This window comes from Mastomys coucha, unplaced genomic scaffold, assembly GCF_008632895.1.
Source record: "Mastomys coucha isolate ucsf_1 unplaced genomic scaffold, UCSF_Mcou_1 pScaffold4, whole genome shotgun sequence".
In the NCBI taxonomy this organism is placed as follows: domain Eukaryota; kingdom Metazoa; phylum Chordata; class Mammalia; order Rodentia; family Muridae; genus Mastomys; species Mastomys coucha.
Window position 1 is genome coordinate 52,506,140 of NW_022196910.1, and position 23,435 is coordinate 52,529,574.

A 23,435-nucleotide genomic window follows, 5' to 3' on the forward strand; every position below is an offset into this window, starting at 1 on the left:
ATAATCAGTGTTGGAGGTAGCAAGGATAGTGTTAAAGCTAACCAACAGCAGTAGGAAACAAACTAACCAACAGTGGCAGGAAACAAACTAATCAACAGCACACCTGTTACAATGTGTTTAATCAGTGACCTTCACTTCCTTTACTCCCTTGCTCTTCACTTTCTATTCTTTTTATATTAAAATTTGTAATTTTATTTATGGTGTATGTGTGTGTGTGATGCAAAGAACCACAACATGCATGTGGAGTTCGAGGATAACTTTCAGGAATCAATTTCTTCCTTCTACCATGTGGATACCAAGTATCCGATTAAGGAATGTAGGTCTTACAGTGAAAGCCTTTAGCCACAAAGTCATCCTGGTGGCCCTTAGTTTTCCTATTCTTATATAGAACATCAACTTAAATGAAATGTACAGCACATTTAGGGCATTTATCAATTTACAGCTGCAAACTTCAAATATTCTGTGTTGTCAAAAGATTTCAAAACGTTCTTTGGTTACCTGAATAGTACATTATCGCTTATATTATAAAATTCTCCAAATCTTTCCTGGTAACTTTGTAATGGATGCTGCTAAAATCTTAAAATTGGCTGCAGGGACTCGTACCCATTTTAGCAGAAAAAATAAAAGTATAAACCTGGTCGGGGGGAAATGAAACCAGAACTGAATCCCTTCTGAACTCTAAACCCTCACCGTTCATTTTCAGGCCTTGCTAAGATCCTGAACTGGGCTGCAGTGGGCCTGCACAATGGGAGTTGATTCTCTAGTCTAGGGAAGGCATGCTCAATACGGCACAGATTTGAGAAAGATGTTATGTTTCGAACAGCGCCGTGTAAACTGTCAACACTCAAAAAATAAATTACAACAATAGCGTGTAGAAGGCAGTTCAGGGAGAAACAAGTGCAGTGTGTAACAGGTTATGGGGCTGATTTATGATGGTTGGTAAGGAACAAGAAAAAATAAGGAGCTTGCTGAAAGAATACTGAGGAGGTTGATGCCAGAACTCTTGATAGTTTTAGAACCTAAGTACAGAGAAGAAGATGCATATAGTATTCACCAAGGAGGATAATGACAATCATTACTATTAGTTTCTATCTCTTTAGTAAAATTTTCAAAATTAAAAAAAATTGATCTCATGTATCTCAGAGGATAACTAAGCAGTTTAGAAATCCTGTGAAACTAACAAAATATATCTGTGAAGAAATAACTTTGGCTTTGGAAAATTATTCCTAACAGGAAATTTGTTCTTTAGTCATCAAGCTTTCTTGTTCTTGTTCTTCTTCTTCTTCTTCTTTTTTTTCTCTCTGCTGGGAAATAATCATGTGTGCAAGCAAAGATTCTTCCTTTAAATTATTGCTATTCACCTACCCCCAACTACTATTTCTATTATGAAAAATAGATGCTGGCTCACCAAGAATAAGTGAATCTGAAAGCAATGGTACATACTGCTACACATGCAGAAGTCAGAGCAGTGCAGATGCACTCAGTCCACACTGCCCACACGACTGTGGCCGTGGACTGTGGCCATGGACTGTGTTCATGGATTGTGGCTGTGGACTGTGTTCATGGACTGTGGCTGTGGACTGTGTTCGTGGATTGTGTTCATGGACTGTGGCTGTGGACTGTGCCTGTGGACTGTGTTCATGGACTGTGGCTGTGGACTGTGTTCGTGGACTGTGTTCATGGACTGTGTTCGTGGACTGTGGCTGTGGACTGTGCCTGTGGACTGTGGCTGTGGACTGTGTTCATGGTCTGTGTTCATGGACTGTGGCTGTGGACTGTGTTCATGGTCTGTGTTCATGGACTATGGCTGTGGACTGTCTTCATGGACTGTGTTCATGGTCTGTGTTCATGGACTATGGCTGTGGACTGTGTTCATGGACTGTGTTCATGGACTGTGGCTGTGGACTGTGACCATGGACTGTGGCCATGGACTGTGGCTGTGGACTGTGTTCATGGACTGTGGCTGTGGACTGTGGCTGTGGACTGTGTTCATGGACTGTGGCTGTGGACTGTGGCTGTGGAATGTGTTCATGGACTGTGGCTGTGGACTGTGTTCATGGTCTGTGTTCATGGACTGTGTTCATGGACTGTGGCTGTGGACTGTGGCTGTGGACTATGGCCATGGACTGTGGCTGTGGACTGTGTTCATGGACTGTGTTCATGGACTGTGTTCATGGACTGTGGCTGTGGACTGTGTTCGTGGACTGTGGCTGTGGACTGTGGCTGTGGACTGTGTTCATGGACTGTGTTCATGGTCTGTGTTCGTGGACTGTGGCTGTGGACTGTGTTCGTGGACTGTGGCTGTAGACTGTGGCTGTGGACTGTGTTCGTGGACTGTGGCTGTGGACTGTGGCTGTGGACTGTGGACTGTGTTCGTGGACTGTGGCTGTGGACTGTGGCTGTGGACTGTGACCATGGACTGTGACCGTGGACTATGGCCATGGACTGTGGCTGTGGACTCTGCCCTGTGCCCTTCAGTCATCCCTCTTCTATAAAGCAAGAAAGAAAAGCTCCCTGTACCTTGTATGAATCCAGGAGTCACCATAATTACATATTTCTTTAAATAGTACTCACATACGTGAAGTTGAAAAAGGTTTCTAGCAGACTCTGTTTATAAGATTATATTAAGGACTCACCAGCAGATTTCTATTTAGATATGAATAGAGACAAAGAGGTGTTCCCTGGACCTCTGTGCCCCAATGTTCTTCAAAGAACACATTCATTCAACAGTGTATCTGGGGATACAGTACTTATTATTCCTTCACACTGTAACAATATGTGGGGATGTTTAGCAATTCTTTACCAGGAACTATAGTAAATGTTACATAATTTATCTTACCTAATATTTTCCAAAGTAAAACAATTTCTTTTCATATTTATAGAACATATATAAGACTGACTTAAGTGTATGAGCATCATTCTTAAGATTAAAAAAAAAATTCCTTTAGACACACTTTTAATGAAGACGTGGAATTGCTGATTGGTAATGCTGTTTAATTAAACCATATATCTAGTCAACATTGTGTCCTAACTCCATTGTGACCTAGCCCTCTAGGCAGCTTTGCCAAACTCCTGAGACCAAAACATTCAGGCCCTTTCAGCAAGATGTGATCTGTTGCATAGAAAGAGGTTTATGTGCTCGGGGGATGATTCATTGGATTAAAAGGTCCAGTTTTAATTCTCTTATTTATAATTCATGAAATACAGACTATTTTCTCCTTTTCATGCATGTGAATGTTCCCCAGGAGCACACATACCTGGAAAGTAGTACATAACTACGAGAGTACACGTAGCTTTTGGAAAGACACCCAATATGTCCTTTGGCAAATGTAGAGGGTAAAAGCCTGCCCATTTGCTCACATGACTGCTCCTCTAATTCCACTGTCTCCTGATGCTCGGCAGAAGAAAGATGCACCTAAAAGTCGCAGTGGCTGCTCTAGCCCTCTACCATCTTCATATTCTCAGTTCTGAAGTTTTCTTGGAAAGCATCTGGCTGCTTTTGGAGTCAGTGAAGACTCTGTAACAGCAGACCATATCAGGGCATGAGGGAGTAGTGTTACAGCTAGGTTTTGCTTAGCCATTTAAGGCCACAGCCTCTACTGTTAGCATGGTAAATGCCTGTGAGGTAGACATTGAGTGGCTATACTTGCTTCTCCTTCCTCTACAACTGCACTGTAACTTTGAATTTCTACACTACATGTGTCTGGATGGCAAGGAAAGAGGAAGGGCCGTACAGTGTTGATTAGCTAGCACGGGGCAAACCCTTCTCACACAGTAGGGAAGGACACAGTAGAAAAAAAAAAGCCAACCCAGAAGAGAATGGCAGTTGAAAATAAGTCATTATTGTTCGGGAGAAGTCTAGCAGGAAGCTGGAGGGTTATCAGGGTTTGTGAGTGTTCTCTGACCTTATACAAGCACATGGTTATGCCTTGTGCTTGATGGTACCTATGACATTTCCTCCCTTCATTTTCTGGGAGAGAATTAGCTTTAACCATTTCTATGTTGCTTTGACACTGAAACACTGAGTATTTTTAAACATTTCATGTCTTTTTCCTTCAAAAAATGCTGCTCTTAAAAACAAACAAACAAAAAAAGACAGGCGGTGGTGGCACATGCCTTTAATCCCAGCACTTGGGAGGCAGAGACAGGCGGATTTCTGAGTTCGAGGCCAGCCTGGTCTACAGAGTGAGTTCCAGGACAGCCAGGGCTACACAGAGAAACCCTGTCTTGAAAAACCAAAAAAAAAAAAAAAAAAAAGCTGCTCTTTCTTTTCCATTCAGCATCTCTTGAGCACTAGGGCTCTTTCGTTCCTTCTTCTCTGATAGCAGTGAATAAGTAGGTATTGCAGACCACAGCACAGCCTCCAAACCTTTAACTTCTACATCTCGTACCTGCAGGAAACCATGACTTTTATGGTTTTATATGTGAACATTTAGCAATAATTATTGGAACCCAGGAGAATCTTACTATATTCTTATTAGATCTGGAAAAAAAAACTGTGAAGAATCTAAACAAAAAGACAGTAGTAACTCCCACACAGCTACAAGATGTATTTTGTATATATACCTGAAAGAAATAGAGCAGAAGATCAAGCCATTTCTTGATCTTAGAGAGAATCATTACAGACAAGAGACACTGTGAAAATCAGAAGTGAAAGTTTGCTGACACATTCTGGGAAGATCAGGTAGAGACTGTAATTAAGATGGTGAAGAAAGGAGGTGATGGGAGCGAAGGGCAGGGAGGAAATAGGGGAGGTAGGTCCTCACAGTGAGACAAAAGCCTTTCCTGGATTCAGACACAGCTGAACCTGGGCTCCAGGATTTTGTGGACAGTTGTTAGGGAATAGAGATTATGAAATCTTAATAATATGAAAACTTAATAATAATGTGGACTACAACTGTCAATATTATGGATGAAGTAATGGCAAGAGGGGTCTGTAAAGTGATCAGTTACTGCATACAGTTGGTAGGGAGAAGCAATGCATCAGCTGACTGGGGAATAAGGAACAGGCACAAAATGGAGTTTGCAGCTTGTTCACCTGATATGAAGAATAACACTGGGAAGAGAAATTAAAACATGTCATGCAAAGTGTTTGTTAGGCACTTGAGGAAGCTTTATAAGTTTAGCTCTGGACTCAGAGGAGATGAGGGTAGACATGCATATCAATCTGCCAGTTATATAAACTCATGAGAAAGTACAAGGCTGCCGGCCCTAAGCCCTACACTAGTCCCAACATGAGTCATTCTCCATGTCCTGAATACCCAAGGCCAAGGATCACTCCAGTAGATACAGAGGACAGACCTATTCAGGACCCAGAATCATCTGCACAGACTGAGGCCCAGGCATGCCTACTACTAGGTAAGCTCTTGTAACTTCAGACTTTTTTTTTAACAAAGGAAATAGAGAAAGCATGATATTATCTACAAATACATAGAGAAAAGACATTCAAAAGCCTACATTCTGAATGATAAGATAACTAGATTAGGAAGAACTAGAAATAAATTCTGAGGTGTCTAGAACTTAAGCAAGCAAGCAAACAAACAACAAAACCACATAAATACAGTCTTTCACTGGAAAAAAAAGAAATATCTCATCTCATAGACTATGGGAAAAACCGTCTAAGACAATAGGATATAGCATTACAGCCCTTTTGAGATTACTAATTATTAACTGAGACTAGGGAAGCCAACAATCTTGTTTTATTACTTTTAATTTCAGAGATGCAAGGGTTAAGTAAGTACAGAGTTACAATACTTTAACCAAAGTATTGTTCTCATCATAGATCCAAGAATATTATCACCAAGTATGCAAGGATGTGCCAGTCACTTATCTAGATCAGCTATGTGAAAAGGGTAGAGGGCAGCGATGGATGTGGTAGTATCAGGAGGTAAATTGTACGACAGCATTATAGACTGTGATGTTTGTGATATTACAAAGCCAGGCACTAAAGGATAGGGCCCTGTGGGTAGAAAATAAGATATTATAAAATTGATATGGTTTTCAAAATTGTTTATAGCTACAAGTAAGGATATGAGCACAGGCATAACGATATTCCTAGAGATGGTGAGTTTCAAACCTGAGAGGATATAGGACTGAAAGGATGAGGATTATGATGCTGATGATAGAAGCTATTTCTTATGTAACATCTTAAAGTCTATAGCAGGACCTGGGATTGGAATACAATGTATTTTTATATGGTAGTCACTGTTCAATTGCCATGAAGAGATGAGACACCATGACCAAAGCAACTCTCATCAAGGAAAACATGTAACTGGGGACTTGCTTACTGTTTCAGTGGCCAAGTCAGTTATCATAATGCATGGCGTGAATGGAACTGGAGGAGGAACAGAGCTACATCCTGATCCACAGGCTGAGAGAGAAAGACTGGACCTGGCATAGGCTGTTGAAATGTCAAGGCACTCTCCTAGTGACACACTTCCTCTAACAAGGCCACACCACCTAATCCTTAATCTTTCAAACAGTTCCACTTTCCAAGGACCAAGGATTCAAATACATAAGGCTACTGAGGGGGAGGGAGAGGATCCTCATTCAAACTCCCACAGGAGGTAAAGAAAATATTAAATATCTGAGAATAGAGGCAGTATGCTTAAGAGTTACTGCCAAGAGATCTTCCCTATGTCTGCATTACTGCAACAGTTTATGCTACTGCTCTTTATTTTTAATCTGTGGAATGAAAGGATTCCATATTACCAGGACGAATTCTATTCAAAACAAATGATCTATTTCTATTGATGTGGAAACGAATTGTGCCTTCTAGAGACTAAGCTCTACTTTAAAGGAAATGCAGGCCAAACTCATGAAAGTTGCTAAAATAGGAGATTTTAAAAACCTAGTAAAGAATTTAGTTTATTATAAATATGGGCAACAATAATGTTAAGAAATATCAAATGGACACAAGGTAATTATCCTCCCTAGATGGTACTCCTTGGTCAGTCATGGTGCATGGCGGTAATCATCAGTGGAATATATCTGGCTTTATCACAGGAACACAGAGAAGGTTAATAAAAGAAAAAGGAAGAGTACATGGCTGAGAGATTTCCTGGCCACTAGACAGAAAAGTTAAGAGAAGCATAAACATTATAGTCAAAAGGGTTAGAGGCTAAACCTATTTTCAACATTATTTTATTTGTAGTAAACTAATCACATAATAATCATCAGGATGAAAGGACAGATTAATGTCTTGGTATGGAGAATATTAAATATCATTGCTTCCATTTGCCTCGATTTATCACTGATGATTTTTGAAAATTATGTTAAATTATTTACAAAATTTACTTTCACTCTTTATTGGTGCCATACTTTCTATAGTAGAGTGACACTGCATGCTATAAAATTGGTCATTTCAGGCTTTTCTAGGCCTTGATTCTCCATTTTCTTTCTTGCTGAAATTCCAATATCGTAGAATTTATTTAATACATCTATTCGCATAAACCATACCTCTCAGAATTTCATATTGTTTTATTATAACTCTTTTTAGACTTGAAATTTCTACTCAATGGAGGCAGAATGTGATTTGCCTGTCTTCTTGAAGAGGCAAAGGCTGCATCAGCCCACAGATGTACTTATCTTCACCTCAGAGGCTCTGCTTTGGACTTTCCCTGGCAGCACTCTGCGATAGGGCAGAGTTCAGAGCAGCACACATTGCTTTACCATCTGTTCAAACACAACACAGCCATCCCTGCCAAGGTTCCAGGCACAATGACATTTCTCTAATCAAGTATGGACTTGGTGATTTATGCATTTTTATATAAGACACGCTTTCTTAGATTATTACATTTTAAAAAGAATGAATATATATTCATTCCTATGTATATACATATATACCTAGACTAAAGACTGAACTATTTAATTTAGAGGTACTTAGACGAAGATGTGAAAGTAATGAAGGTGATGGGGACATGGCCCAATTTTGTCTCCTGAACATGATTCTTTTAGAGGAAACTGAAGGCATAGCAGGCACTGCCGTGCCATACTTTCGTTATGTCTGTTCATCTACTCAAGTCTCGAAATCACAGGAGTAATTACATCATTAGTACAGTTGGAATTCTTGATACAAAGTTAAGTTCAAAGCTAAAGCATCATGTTATTATAAGGAGATTATACAGTAAATTGTTTTCCACCCAGAAAGCCATGTGCTCAAGCGGAACGTGATCGGGGGAGAAAGAGTAGGCCCTGAGAAATTCTGAGCATCTCGTCACGAGTTCCAACCACAAGCATGCAGCCTGTAGTGCCAGCACTGGGATCTAAGCTTAGCAAAGTGCCCTGTCTCTAAACCAGTATCCCACATCCAACAATGGTACCATGTCTCAGAAATTAAATGAGGTAAAACTGAAGGGTAGAAAGAGAGGGATGATTTTTCTCAGAAATTAATCAAAATATAAGTTACATGCTCAGGAAGTTTTGAGTATATGATGGAACAAGAATGTACCACAAAATCTTCGGATAAAGCATGCCAGAGGAGAAATTAAAAGATGCTGGTGGCAAAGGAACCAAACAAACTATTACACTGCAGCCTTTATGAATACTACATAAGATTCATGGAGGATAAAAGTGGTATTCATGTATATGGCTAATTTAATTTGCCACTTATTAGACTCATTGTGTGTGGTAAATATTTATAAGCTTGCCGAAGCAACAAGATGGTGCCGCTTGAAGCCAAGAAGAAATAAAGATGCTTTATGAGACGTGTTTTCCCAATCACTCTTCCCCACAGCCCTCCCCGTGAAGGACCCAAATGGGGAAAAGCATTTCTAGTTTAAATTCTATTTAAATTTTTATTTCCTTATTATAGCATGGAAAAAAACTGCATCTAATAACATTCAGCATTTTTCCTCTCATGCAGTGAATCTGACAGAAAAAAATAAACAAAGAAACCACAAAAGAAGTTATGTACGTGGACTTACAACCGAAGCTATGAAATGCCTTCCCTTTGGAAAGCAGCTTCTCAAATGGTGACAACTTGCCTCATGCTTCTACTTAGCTGTTCTTGGTCCAGCCTTGAGGCTGCTACTGGCTTCGTGGAGATGTTGTGCTTCCTAGGAAAATGGCCTCCACAATCCAAAGCTGAGCACAAGTCATTGAACAGAAATCACCAAGTAATCCTTCTACCACAGCTCAAGAATACTTGTCCTATGGGGCAGTTTCCTTGTTTATAGTTCCTTTTATCTGAGTCATCTCATTAAATGACTTTAACAGAGACAGCCTAATTAACTCTTCATAAATATTTCATATAAATTTGAAACTCCCTGTGGATTCCATTTGATATCCAAGAGGTATTTGGAGGTTGTTCCTCACACAGTGATTTTATAAGAGTCATTGGCAAAAATACATGCCAGTTCATATTTTCACAAATGTCACAATGGTGCTCACTTGTTGAGTTTAATTCCAAAGGGTTGGATCTTCTATTTTTTTTTCCTAATAAGGAGTTCAACTGGATCTCAAAATACTATTTTGTTCTATAGATATATCGGGGCTTTTTAAAACAAATCTTTTCTCTCAGGCCTATGCTTGTGTTTAAATGTGTGTAAGTACTCAAATGTGCACATCTGTGTGTAGGAGCACATGGAGGGCACTGGCCAAGGTCAGGTTGTCCTCTTTTGATTACGCTTCCCCTTGCCAGTTGAGACAGGGTTTTTCACTTGAGCACAGAGGCCTTTGATCTGGCTCATCTATCTAGGCAGCTGATGAAAGGAGTCTCTTGTCTACATCTCTTGCAAGATGGATTGAGTACAGGTGTGCTTCCACACCTGCCTGCCATGTCTGTCGGTGCAAGATATAAAAAGTTTGGCCCTCCTGCATGGTATAGGTGTTTATATACATTGGCAACTTCCTAGACCCTGTAGAATGTTCTTCTATTTCCTATCAATGTAAGTCTCTGACATCAGCACTGGTTTGCCTGGTCAAACTGAAGAAAAAAAAAAAAAAAAAGGAAAAGAAATCCAAATCACCTGTTTGCAACCACCTCTCTGAGGCCACTGCAGTTTGCTCCATCAACATTCCAATCCCTGTCTCCTCTGCAGATACCTGTTATTCATCCTTTAAACAGAAGAGATAAAGTTGAGGGTGTGTGTATGTGTGTACATGTGTGTGTATGTGTGTACATGTGTGTGTATGTGTGTACATGTGTGTGTATGTGTGTACATGTGTGTGTATGTGTGTACTGAATGATTTTTGCTTTCAGCCTTCCAGGAACGCACAGTCATTTCTGCTGGTGTGCCTCTTTTTGGTGGAAATCATTGATCTGTGTGGGAGGTGAGGCCACAAGAGTAGCCGGAGGTTGTAGGTCACTATAGACAGTAGTCTTCTGTAGCACACAATGCCTGTTCTATTCACAAACATCCAAGCCCCGAACCATCATTTATGTGCTCACCAGTTCATGTTTCCAGAGCTTTGTCAATATTCCGTACGCACTTTGCAAAGCATTCACACTTAATGCTGTTGCTGAGACTAGAGGAAAAAAAAAAAGCTAGCCATAATCATTACTGTTTGAATAACATGTAAAAGTTGGGTTCATTTAAGAACTTTCAAAAAAATCTAGGTGTTAACTGATGCCTGGATGCACAAATTCTATAAATTCTATATAAGTTAGCCCTGTGGTTATGCAGGCTTTTCTCAATGTCACAAAATGATAGGCAGAATTGTTACAATACAGATGAGTAATTAGTGGTACACATGGCCTGGGAACCAGTCTGATATAATTCAGTCAGAGAAGCTCTGAGGCCATGGGCCCCCCCTTCTTACTTTATGCTCTGTTATCTACAAAAAGGTTCTTGCTCACTAAGCTGTATTTGTAATTCACACATCGCTGCTCACAGAGCTTTCAAAGTCTTCTGAGGATATGTGCCACGTGTTGAAAATCTGAATGGGCCAACATCTATGTTCTCGATAAGGGTTCAAAGTGAGCAATGTTGAGCTTTCTCATTGGAGCTTGGAGAAGTGAACTGAGGTCCTTTTCCTGCTCTTACAAACATAGTATTCACTGCGTTTTTGTGCTCTCTGGCTTTGATGATTCCATAGTTCTAGGCTTGCTGGTGATGTGCTGAAGACCATGCTTAATTTAAGAAGTCTGATAAGCCAACGGAAATTATATGTCCAGAAGCCTTGCCCAGGGATAGTTTACAGTGTGGTTTGTGGTAAGATTTATGACAGATGTTCGAGAGTATAATTAAATTAAGATGTTTTAGAATAAGAATCCAAAAGGCATGGCACGTGTCGCTCAGCTGAGAGAAACATTCTAAAGAGATGCTCACTGGTCCTCAGATAGGGTTCATCATTTGTTCCCATTGTATTTATTGCAACCAAGAATGCACTGATAATCACCTGTACTCACCACATTCTAGATGGGGATGCTACACCTTTTTGAATGTGACATTTTGAAAATTCGTTCAAAAGAGGAGAACACTCACTGTTGTGATCTTTATACCTGTTATGAGCTTAAATGTCTTCCTATAAAGTCCATCAAGAAGCCATCACTGATGACACAGCAGTCTGCAAGAATATGACTTGTAAGGAAGTGAACTAAAGACATAAGAATATTAACACGGATCCCTATTTTCCTATGACAAGGACAACATGGAGATAGGATGCAAACAGAGAAAAGGTCACCAAAAGAAACATCAAGAAGGTGATTACCTACAAGCTGAGGAGAGAACTCACCAAGAACCAACTGGACCAAAACCTTGAATTTGGACTTCCTGCCTGGAGAACCATGAAGGAAGAAGCTCCTCTGGCTCAAGTTGCTTGCTCCATTGTGGTCATTTCTGGCTGTCCTGGGAGATCAATATGATGCCTCGATTCCTAGATTCAGATTGTAGTTTTCCACATCTATGAGGGCACAAAGGATGGGGTCCACTTGGTGTAAGGTCATTCTCCTCTTCCTCCTCCAACTTGCCACTGTATAGCAACCATATTTATCTCCCTTGGACTACTGGAACCTTCTCTGCTCTGTTGGGTCCTTCCCACACATAGTTTTCTCTGTCTCAAACATGTCCCTTTGTCCTGGTGAACACTTAATGTTCATTCTTTAGCTCAGAGATATTACTTGGTCAAGCAGCTACGAGATCTGCTTTCATCACAAAATTCTGTGACACTGAGTCTGTTTCTTCACTGATTCACAGCACAGCCATGACTAAACAAGGAAGGCATCTTGATGCATAGCATTTCATGGCTCACTAAAGCTTCAATTGGTTCACAGCACAGCCATGACTAAACAAGGACGACATCTTGAGAGCATAGCATCTCATGGCTCATTAAAGCTTCACTGTCTTTGCTGTTTGCATACAACGGATATCGAATGTATATTCATAAAATAAGTAAATGAGCAAGTTAACCATAGAAGGCCTTATTACAGTTTGTAACATTGAATTATGGCGATATCATTGTCTCTGATGACATCAACAGATACTTATACAATTGGTGTGCAGTGGGTACTATCACCTTAGGGCCAAATATATGCACAATGGGCTTGGTGTATGCAAATATGGCCAGCTGAGCAAATTCTTGTTCAAGGATGGCCATCTAGATTAACTGTATATGTATAATGTGTACATGATTATCCAAATCCACCTGGTAGACCTTCTGGGATTTGGAAAGTTAAGAGGAAAGAAAGCCCTAGCTATCTCAAACACAAGAACAGAACTACCTTTGCTTTTATTGCTGCAGAGAGAGCTCATTATATGAATTATATTAACTCTCCCCAAATATGCAAACATTATAAAGCACAATAAAGCACAAAGCAAAGGGCTATAATGGCTTTCTTTAAATCTTAAAAAGAACAGCTAATACGTTGTATATTATGCCCACAAATCTGCTGTGCTAAAACCTTTTGTTTCTTAGCCTGCAGGAGAATAAGTTCAATGGTTTAATGCTTGTTTCTTTGTTCACATTGGTGCATGATACGGTGTCTATCCTGTTCACCGGAACAACTGATGTTTCCCCCTTCGAATTGAATTAGGAGGGGGGAAAACATAAGAAGTAATTACTAACCATATAGATTGGCTTCTCAAACTTTATATTTGGGAGTCCTGCATGTACTCACCATGGGTTATCTCTCAACCGGGCAACAGACTAGGGCTGCCCTAAGACGCTATCCTATCCTATTACTGTTCCTGCAATAAATCCCACAGTCATTTCAATAAGGCAGGGAGTTAAGATCAGAACACACTTTCTACCTCCACTTAGTGCTGTATTAATGGGATGGCCACTCAGCTTGACCTATTTGCGGGAATTTGCTAGAACTCCGGGAGACCATATGGGCGGCCAGATGGGCTGCAGCAATTTAGTGCTATTATCCTAAGGATGAAGTAAAGTATCAACGTAATTTGCATTCTTTTCTACCCTTTCTGCATACCTGTTATTAGTTTCATTTTTAATTTAGACATCAGAAGGGAAGATAATGCCTTGGAACCAGGGCCCAGGTGCCAAGTAATTACTACACAAGGCTCCAGCCCCGATGTTGCAGGCCAGACCTCAGAACAGCACTCCATATTTCTGGGTGACCCCACTGCAGTGATTAATAGGTGGACAGCAAGGCCCTAATGAGTGTGTCAGTTTTTAGATGTTCTCCAGGCAAATGCAGTTAGCATTGTGTTGAACATAACCTCAGTAACTAGGGAGAGACTCATTATGCTTTGCACTAAACTACCTCCCTTTTCACCTCATGGTCTTGTGAATTTATTTATATTCATCAACCAAGGAAAGCCTTATTTATAAGTAGAGGTCTTCTCTATGTAGGAAAAAATTGAAATATTTTGAATCAGATATTGACTTTGTCTTCTATAAGAAAGAACTGTGATGTTAAACATAAACTGAAGTGGTTTCAGAGATGGGTGTTAAATTTCTTTACCCACAGAAATCAAGATAAAACAGAGTTGAGGGTGTGGCCTAGGACAAGGCACTCTTAAGACTTCTGGAGTCATTGCAGAAGAGCTGTCAATCACACTTGAAAAAAATTCTAATGATAGAATTTTTAATGTCTGTGCCTTAATTCATTAAATTGATCAGACTTCTATTCTAAATTACTGCCACTGGAAAAAAATGTTTATTTTCATTACTGCTCAGGCAGCCAGAAATTTGAGAGAAGATAGGCCCTGGGGCTATGGGAAAACCGAACACCATTGTTTTTTAAAGTAATGTATTGATTAAATAAAAAGATCCTACTAACATGCTGTTGTGCCCATAGGTGTGTGTCTCCCTTTGCCATCCTCAAAGATGCCTCCTCTAACAGGAGATAGGAACTTGTATGGAGACTTGGAACTCTACAATGTGCAGAGAGTCTAAGATTTGAACACTATGTTCTAAAGGGGATGTCAGCATCAGTCCCCTCCCTCTGCAAGGAACAGGGACCTGTGGGGAATGGGAGCAGGAAGATGCTAAGAGCCAGCAAGGATGGAGTACACCTTGAATGCAGTGTTTTCCAGACATAAGAGAATTGAGACATGTGTGAACCCATGGAGACTGTGGCAGCACAGGTCTGGGCTAGAAAAGGTTCCAGTGCTAAGAGGGGAAGAGGGAAAGGAGCTATTTATCCCTGAACAATTCCTGATTGTTAACTGCTTGAAGAAGATGAGTTAGTGTTTTGTAATGCAGACTGACCAGGTATACAGAGCTCGAGGGCAGGCCAAGTGGCCAGCAGTAGACTGCTAGCACAATAAAAAAGGCAGTGAGATTTTTGTAGACATTTTGTCGTTTTAACAAATGGAAATGAGAGGAGTGATGAGACTGCTCAGTAAGTGAAGGCACTTGCTGCCAAGTCTGGTGGCTTGAATTCAATGCTCAGTACTCACGAGGTGGAAGGAGAACTGGACTCTGTAATATGTCCTTTGACCTTACCCTTCACACACACACACACACACACACACACGCACATGCACACGCACACACGCGCATGAACGTGCACACGCACACACACATGCACACACACACACACCTTGGCCTTATGCACATGAAAGCAGGTAATGAGACAGGGCAGTTATGAGAATGTTAAGAGTAGACACATCTATAAGGGCAGACGGCCAAGTCACAGGGAGATGACACAGGTTAAGGCACAGGGAGACGACACAGGATTTATTTCTGAAGTAATGAAAATGTCCTAACTGGGGGCAGAATTTACACAGCTTTAAGAATGCACCAAAAACTGATCAACTTTTACAAGATTTCGAATCCTACAGTATGCAACTTACATCTTATTAGAAACATTGTACTTCTAAAGGCATTGTGCTTTTTAGCCAAAAAAGAGCTTGTAAATCAAAATAGGAAAATGAAGTGAAATTTGTCTTTCTCATTCTGGTTTACACACCATGCTTTCTTTCTGTTTGTCTTCCATTAGATTAGTCCAGTGTCCCATCCGTGAGAAATCATTCGAGACTAGGGCAGTCTAAGGGTGTTTTTAAAGGTCTCATGAATCTGTCACCAAGTGTCCTGTTGAAGGTTGTCTGGACAGATCTTTTCCTGTTACTTGGTTTTATAAATGTATTCTTTTCCTCTCCTTTCCTTTCCTTTCCTCTTTTCTTTTTTGATGTAATAATATAGTTATATAATTTCTCCCTTCCCTTCCTCCCATCAAACCCTCCTATATGCCTCTCCTTGCTCTCTTTCCAAATTATGGCCCTTTCAAATTAGTTGTGGTTATGTATATACATATAATTTCTAAATATAAAAAGTTATAGCTTTTTTAACTTTTTAATATAAAAAGTTATGGCCTTCATAACTTTTTAAATATAAAAAGTATTATTTTTATTAGAAGTAAAATGTATTTATTTTAATTTTATATTTTACCACTGTAAGCATTTTTTAATTCAAATATGATCTTACTTCCTCCCTTTCCTTCAGTTCATTGCTTCCACTTCTCCCCTTGACTGGGATCCATGAACTCTTTTATCTTGAATTATTACTGTTGAGCATGCACATGCAGATACATAGAAGTATCACTTGTATGTGTATTTTGGGACTAACCACCAGGTGACTGTAACCAATGAGGAGGCTTTTTTCTGGGGAACACTGGTTCACCCTCTCTTGTCAGTCATTAATTGCTCATAGATTTTCATCTAGAGGTAGGATTTCATGAGATTTCCCAGTCTACACTGAAATGTCAGGTGATGTTGAAATTTTTCACATCTTGTTTATCTGTATTGCTGAGATATCGTGGATTTACAAGACACAATCTCCCAGCATACTTCCTGGCTCCTCCTTTCATTCGTGGATTAGGTTTTTGTTTATTTTCTTGTCCTTTTATTTGGCTTGGTTTGGTTTGGGTTTGTTTGGTTTGGTGTTGAGGCGGACTCTCCCCATAGAATCCTAGCTCTCCTGGAGCTCACTTTGCAGACCAACTCACCTTGAACTCACAAAGATCTGCCTGCCTCTGCCCCTGTGCCTCTCTCTGACCCTCTCTGACCCCCTGTGCTCCTGCACTCCTGCTTGCCTCTGCCTCTCTGCCTCTCTGCCTCTCTCTGCCTCTCTGCCTCTCTGCCTTTCTGCCTCTGCATGCTGGATGGAAATTAGGCATGTGCCAATACATCTGGTCCCTTTATTTGTTTGCGACAAGGTCCCAGTGTGTAATCCTGGCTGATTTAGAACTTGCTACATACACCAGGCTAACCTCATACTTGTGGATCTCCTCTTGTCTTTGTCTACTGAGGGTTTGCACCAGAATGCCTAGCACAAAGTCTGTTTTTGTTCAAAGATGAAATCTTGGCTATAGGGATAAAACGTGAAATGTGGACAGCATGAGGAACCATGTAAATGCATAAACTACATCAAGCAGTGTGCGTTACAGTTTAATGGGGTTTGGGTTCTCCTCCCTTTACACACAAGCCTGGAGATGTGTCATACTGTTTTCTATGTAGCAGCGATGACTTGCAAACACAGTTGCAGGCCTGATAATTGAGGATTTGGGGCAATATTCCAAGGGCTTATTTGGATCTTTTCTGCATCTTACCATCATTAGGCTCCTATACACTCAGTATTTTTATGTGCCTTAGAATTATTTTCTCAAAGCAACTACACAGAAAACACCTATCCACTTTACTTTAGACAGAATTTACTCTTATGTTACTCTAAATACCATAATGATTTCCCCAAAATTATGAATATCAAATTACCATTGTATTTATTAATTTATCAAGTTTTCATTTGAGGGATGGAGATGTATTCCATTTGGTAGCGAAATTATCTAGCCTTTATGCCATGCCTGTGTTCAACCTCCAACTATATAACCTGGGCACTCCACAGGCACCCTGCTGTTCCTTACTGTGAAGGTAGGGACAGGAGAATCAGAAGCTCAAGGAAGTTCTCCTTCCATTCTCAACCATGAAATGAGATAAAGGCCAGCATGGAATAGAGGAGAAACTATTTCAAAACATAGTTTTCCTTTGTGCCTTTTCAAATTTGTACACATACATATCTTAAAGAGAAAATAAATGTATTCATAAAATGAAATTATTTATACATGACAAGCCTAGTAAAAAAATGTTCATTAAGATATCACACTAATTTTAGAAAATTAAAATATTAAATTAAATGATGCCATTCTATCATTTTATAGCCTCCTTTTCATTTAGTTAGCTCAACATCTAGGCCATGACTATGGTACCCCTATAAACCAGCTCTCCTTTGCTTGGGGACAATGACTGTGGAGCGGGAAATTCCGACGCTGACTGGATCTTATCCAGTTCTTATTTTTCTTCCAGGAAGCCCACAGTTATTGTGACCTGTGCCTCAACACAGGGCAATAATTAGTTCTGGCCAGTAGAATATAGTCAGAAATGAAGCTCATAAACTCCAAGGCTGGCCGCTCAATAAGACTAATGAGCTTTCTTTTTGCCCAACACAGGGAGTAGGTTTAGAGGACAGCACAGGTCAGGGTGTTAGAACAGGCACCGTAGGAAGCACTGAGTGAGCTTCCAATGAGCATGCATGTCCTGAAGCCACAGAGAACTGGGGATTGTGCATAAAAGGCTGAGAGAAAGAGACTCAGGAACTGACCTTAACTACATCAAGTTCTGATTCTTGACTTTAAGTTAGTCAACAATATTTTCAACAGATAAAATGGAACCTTGTTGGGTCCCTCCCCCCTGCCTCAGCTCTGAGACATCAGAGCTTGCAACTGGAGACTGTCAATTCACGCCTGCTGTGCCTAGGGCGGAGGCCCACTACGCTGAGTTCTGCCTTCAAGGATTCCAGAGGAAGGTACACCTAGTGGCTGACACTTCCTCATTGTTGAATGAAAACAAACTGACCTGGGCATCCGCTGTTGACCTCCACCCGAGCGGGCATGCCCTGCAGCCCAGGCTTTCCCTTTCACTTCCCCTTTGACTCTGCTTGGACTCTTCCTGACTCCTCCCACATTGCTTATATTATGCAAATGTCATTGTAACCTAGAGATCCAGTTTTGCTTTCTTGTATACATATAAATGCTAAGCCCCAAAAGTAAAGTGGTGAGCTTTGATTGGAACCCCTCAACTTGGCTTCCTGTCCTTTTGTTCTCGAGGTCTGTTTCAGGTCCCCTTTCTCTTTTTGGAGAGAGAACCCAGGTTCGTGAAACTGCAGGACGGTTTCAGAACCTGTTGTCCAAACTCACTGAACCTGTACCAAGCCCCTAGAGGATTCCATTTCAGTTATATGTCAGAGGCAGGGATAAAATTGGATGTATCTTAATATTTACCTTGACCTGTCAGATCAAGGAACATATGTGAGTACAGCAGAGCATCATCATAGAACACTAGAGCTATAGAAGAACATGATTGCACACTACCAAGCATTTCTATAGTGATATAAGAAATAGCAAATACAATTCTTAAAACAGGCATCCAAAAGTTATTCTAAAAAGAGATTTTAAAAATCATAGTTTTTCAAATACAAGTACAAATAGAATGTAAATGCTACTCTTGATCTGCAAATAAAAACTCAACAGTTTAACCATATCAATATTATTCAATCCTGATAAATCTAGAATCAGTAAGATACAAATATTGGCTTTGGTAGTACATTAGAGAGATGCTATCTTACAGAATAATTGGTATGCCTACAGGGCAGGTGGAATGTACGTCAATGATACAAAGCAAGAGACTGCATTGGGTTTTCAGAACTGGATTGCCCTGGCTCTGCCATTCTGTAGATATACAGAGAAAGATATGGGAGTACCCTGGCTAAATGTCTGAAGGCTCAGGTTGCATTTCCAGAAATGAGCCCAGTGACTTTGGAAAACTAGTTTGTCTATGTCCTTAGTCCCAGAACAGAAAGAAGAAAATCATCTCATAGGTTCTTAAAAGAGTACTGGGAAATATCACACAAATCAAGTGTGGAATGAGGTCTTGGTCAAGAGCAAATTCCAGCAAATATTGGTTATTATTGCTAATGTTCTATGCCCTTCACTAGGAACCACATTGCCTTTACTTATGTAGTAAAAAACTGATGTTCGATAACTTAAATGATAACTTTACATTCTTGTATTCTAATTCTATAACTGTTTCTTAAACTTAAATTACTGGTTGACAAATGAAAATTCTAAAACCCATACATTTTAAATAATCATTTATATGCAAAAAATCTATAAAAGGCTGGTCTGCTGTTGAGAATGTTTTAAAGACAATGGGTCACATAATAATGAGAGATTTTCATTGTTTCATACTCCAATATGGGGTGGTTTGATGGATTAATTCTCTTTCATGATTTACACTCCCATTTTAAAAGAGACTCTAACAATATAACTGGAAGCAGCCATTGTTTTGGGAGCCCTAAAACAATAAGGAATTATTCCATGTACAACAACTCGAACATCTGCAGAAAATACATGGCAGACGGCACCACCCTGGACGCTGCAAAGCAGAGTGTGCTCTGGCTTTATAAACTGACAGGAACATAGATTTCCTTTTCACTCCAAAGAAAGCACATTGGTCAGCTATGATGATGCTGAGGTATAATTCCCACATCATAGCATGGGGTTCATTCCAAAGCAAACAGCAGAATTACTTGGAATCTTAATAGTCCTGCAAACCTCATTTGTACAAATAATTTTTTGTTCTAAGAATTATTCCATTAAGACTGAAAATGAAGCAAACAAATAAATCATGCTAAATCACCATAAACCATTAAGAACACAGTTCTAATTATGCTTTTTGATTGATTTCAATTGATTAACATGTAAGGGTTTTAACTCATGGACATAGTCCATCAGAAGTAGGCAGAGATGGGGAACTATACTCTTACTGCAGACATCCCTTGGTGCCAAGAACCTTACCTCCTGCATACATGACAGCCAGCATGATGGATGATATCCACGCGATCTGACTGGAGGTGGTGTGGAATATTTCCTGGATGTCTTTGAAGAATACCGTGACAGCTTTGGGGAAGGCATATGAAAATCCAATGGAGATAAAGGACGCACAGACTACAACCCAGCCCCACCCTCCATCAGGAGGAAGTGGGTTTGGAAGCGGTGCGGAAGACTCTGTTGGCATTTCTGCACTTCTACTGGAGACTAAAGTAACCTAGTGGAAAAGAAATTACAATTCATGTCATACTTTTGATTTTGTGTATCACCCTTGATAGTTGCTAAGATAGAATTCTCAAAGAAACTAACTAACATATGGTTTTTATTAACATACTCAGTATTCTTGTACTTTGATAATGATTAGAAAATCAATTCAAAAGCAAATGTTAGAGAGCCTTGATTATTAAGAGGTAAAATCTGAAAGCACATAATTATGGGAAGAAAAGATTTGGATGTGAAGAATCCAGATATAAACTGAAGGACTGGGGAGAAACGTTAACTACTGCACAACAAATGCCTTCTATATGTGTGCAGGCTATGGTTCATAAGTGTGTGTGTGTGTGTGTACTTGTGCCTGCATATGCATGTCAGGAGTTGATATATACACTCTTCTCCTCCTTGGGTTTCAGGAAACAGTCTTTCAGAGGGTCGGGGGCTTGCTGATTTGGCTGCTCTTAGGGGCAACGGCTCCCAGGAGCTCTTCTCACTCAGTTTCCCCAGCACGGGGATGACGTACATAATGTTCTTTTGTGGATTCTGAAGGACTGAACTCAGGTCCCCAAAATCTTGGGCCAAGCTCTTAACAACTGAGCCATCATCAGGCCTTAAGACTATCTTAATTTAAAACATTGCCCTTCCAGGCTGGAGAGATGGCTCAGAGATTAAGAGCACCGACTGCCCTTCCAAAGGTCCTGAGTTCAAATCCCAGCAACCACATGGTGGCTCACAACCATCCAAAACAAGATCTGACTTCCTCTTCTGGAGTGTCTGAAGACAGCTACAGTGTACTTACATATAATAAATAAATAAATATTTAAAAAAAAAAACAAAAAACATTGCCCTTCCAAAATTAGGGTGACTGGCCATTTTGTGAATCTCTCCTCCCTCTCCCCGCCCCCCTAGCTCTCTTTCATTTCAAAGGATTTCTACTAGCTACATGGATGAAGTGCTTACTTATTGAAGGATTAGAAAAAAAAGGCTCTTTAACATATTTGATATATATTAAATAAATATGAAAAAATCATAAAAATTCAACTTTTGGCTGAAAATTATATTTTATATTACATTGTTTTGTTTTTAGATGTTACATTGCTTAGTCATATGTTGATAATTTTTAAAGTGATCTGAAATTACTCTTTTAGAAAAACTTAGGAAGTGACCAATGTGTCTCCAGTTCTATTTGGGAAAGTTGGTGGTAAGAATTTTTAAATGGTAAACTCCTTATTTCCAAGAATATACAGTGTAATAAAAAGTTCTTCTAAACTCAATAGAGAGGGAGGATGTGGGAGTTAGAACCAAACACAGTAATGACATGAAGTCGGAATTGGAGTCAGCAGCATCAGCAGGCAGGAGTGTTTGCAACCAATCCTGAGAGCCTGAGTCCAACTCCAGGAAACAGCACAGTGGGAGCAGAGATTTCCAAACGTCGCCTTCTGCCTTCCACATGTATAGCACACATGCACACAGACACACCCTCCACACACATGCACATACACAGAGACATACACACACCACATGCACATATACACACACTCACCACGTGCACATACAGCCATGTGCCTACACACACACTTTTATATTTTTGGTTGTGAGCCTAGCCTTGTGTCTTCGTGTCTATATGTTTCTTGTGCTTTTTCTTTGGCTCTTGTGAGATATCGGTTTGTTTTCTAATTAAAGAGAGAAAGAAAGAATATGGATTTAGGAGAGTCAGGAGATAGGGAGCAGATGGGGGTACTTGGGGGAAGGGGAGTCATAATCAAGATGTAGTGTGCAAAAACTCTTCAATTTTAAAATAAAATGAATTATGTAATTTTAAAATGTTAAAAACATTTCAAATTTCTCATTTCTTATGCTTCTGACCTAAGTGCATAATATTCAAATTAACCTACAATATAGTTGTATAAAAATACTATGGACAAAGGGATACGCCTCATTAATTTTGAATCTTTGTTATTGCTAAATATGTCCTTATTATCTCGAGTAAGCATTTATTAATCAATTTAATTAAAAAAATCCTTTGATACTTTTATTTTAAAATGAGACACTTTCGGTGATACTAAGAAACTTGGCCTGAGTAATATGTAAGCCGTTAGATCTAACTGCTGGTGCTAAGATAAAGTACAAAGCATCAGAAATAATACTGCTGGACTATGTACTCAGGGAGTAAAATAGGTCACAGAAAACCCACTTGACATTTTTATTATATTCTGTGTGTCTAAATATCCTGAAGGGTTGAAACAGTCAAGAGCACTCGAGTTCTAAAACATTCATAGCCTGAAAACTTCTCCCCATAGAGATTGTATAGTCTGATGGTAAACATTCCCCTGTATCGTGGAGATGGAGGCCTGGCCGTCTGCCTTTGGTGCTGCTGGGAAATGGCTGGACCTTTAACTTGTGAATCAAGGGAAGGAAGTTAGCTCCCTGGTGTGTGTTTCTGTAGTGAACTCTGGGACGGTGGCCTTTTCTGCCTTTCTTCTTGGCTTCCATTGTAAGTATCTTTGGTACAATGTATCCCATGCTGCCTTGACTCAGAGTTCTCACAGTGGTCCCCAACAAAAGAATGAGGTGTCAGTGATGAAGACCTCTGAAGTTTCAAATAAAAATAAATCTTCCCTTCACTAAAGTTAATTTCCTGAGGTAATTTGTCACAGTGGTAAAAGCTGACTAGCGTGGGGATGCTTCGGTACACTGAAGCCACTCTCTAGCAGTTTGCGCAGTCAGGCACACTTCCCTCGGGGACAGAGACAGGAGGTACAGGAGACTCCAGAGGCCAGCAAACTTCACAAATCAGGGAAGGCTGAAACTCTCTCTCACTAGGGCCCCTGCCCAAGGAAAAAAAGGGGAGTAGGCTTCTGTGTCAGGAGCCCGGAGCAGTGCTGCTCAGGAGAGGCCATTCTGAGGCCTGTGGAGCTTCAGGGAGCTCCGGTGC

The 23,435-nt window shown here is 40.1% G+C and overlaps 1 protein-coding gene across 3 annotated transcripts in view; it reads right to left on the reverse strand.

Annotated features, from left to right (window-relative positions):
- Positions 1–23,435, reverse strand: part of Slc16a7 (solute carrier family 16 member 7) — a 169,311-nt gene that overhangs the window by 52,478 nt on the left and 93,398 nt on the right. For all 3 annotated transcript variants that reach the window (XM_031350225.1, XM_031350224.1, XM_031350223.1), the window contains one exon: positions 20,255–20,504. In XM_031350225.1, the coding sequence (XP_031206085.1) occupies positions 20,255–20,474 (220 nt within the window). In that variant the 5' untranslated portion in view covers positions 20,475–20,504. The remainder of the gene's footprint in view (positions 1–20,254; positions 20,505–23,435) is intronic.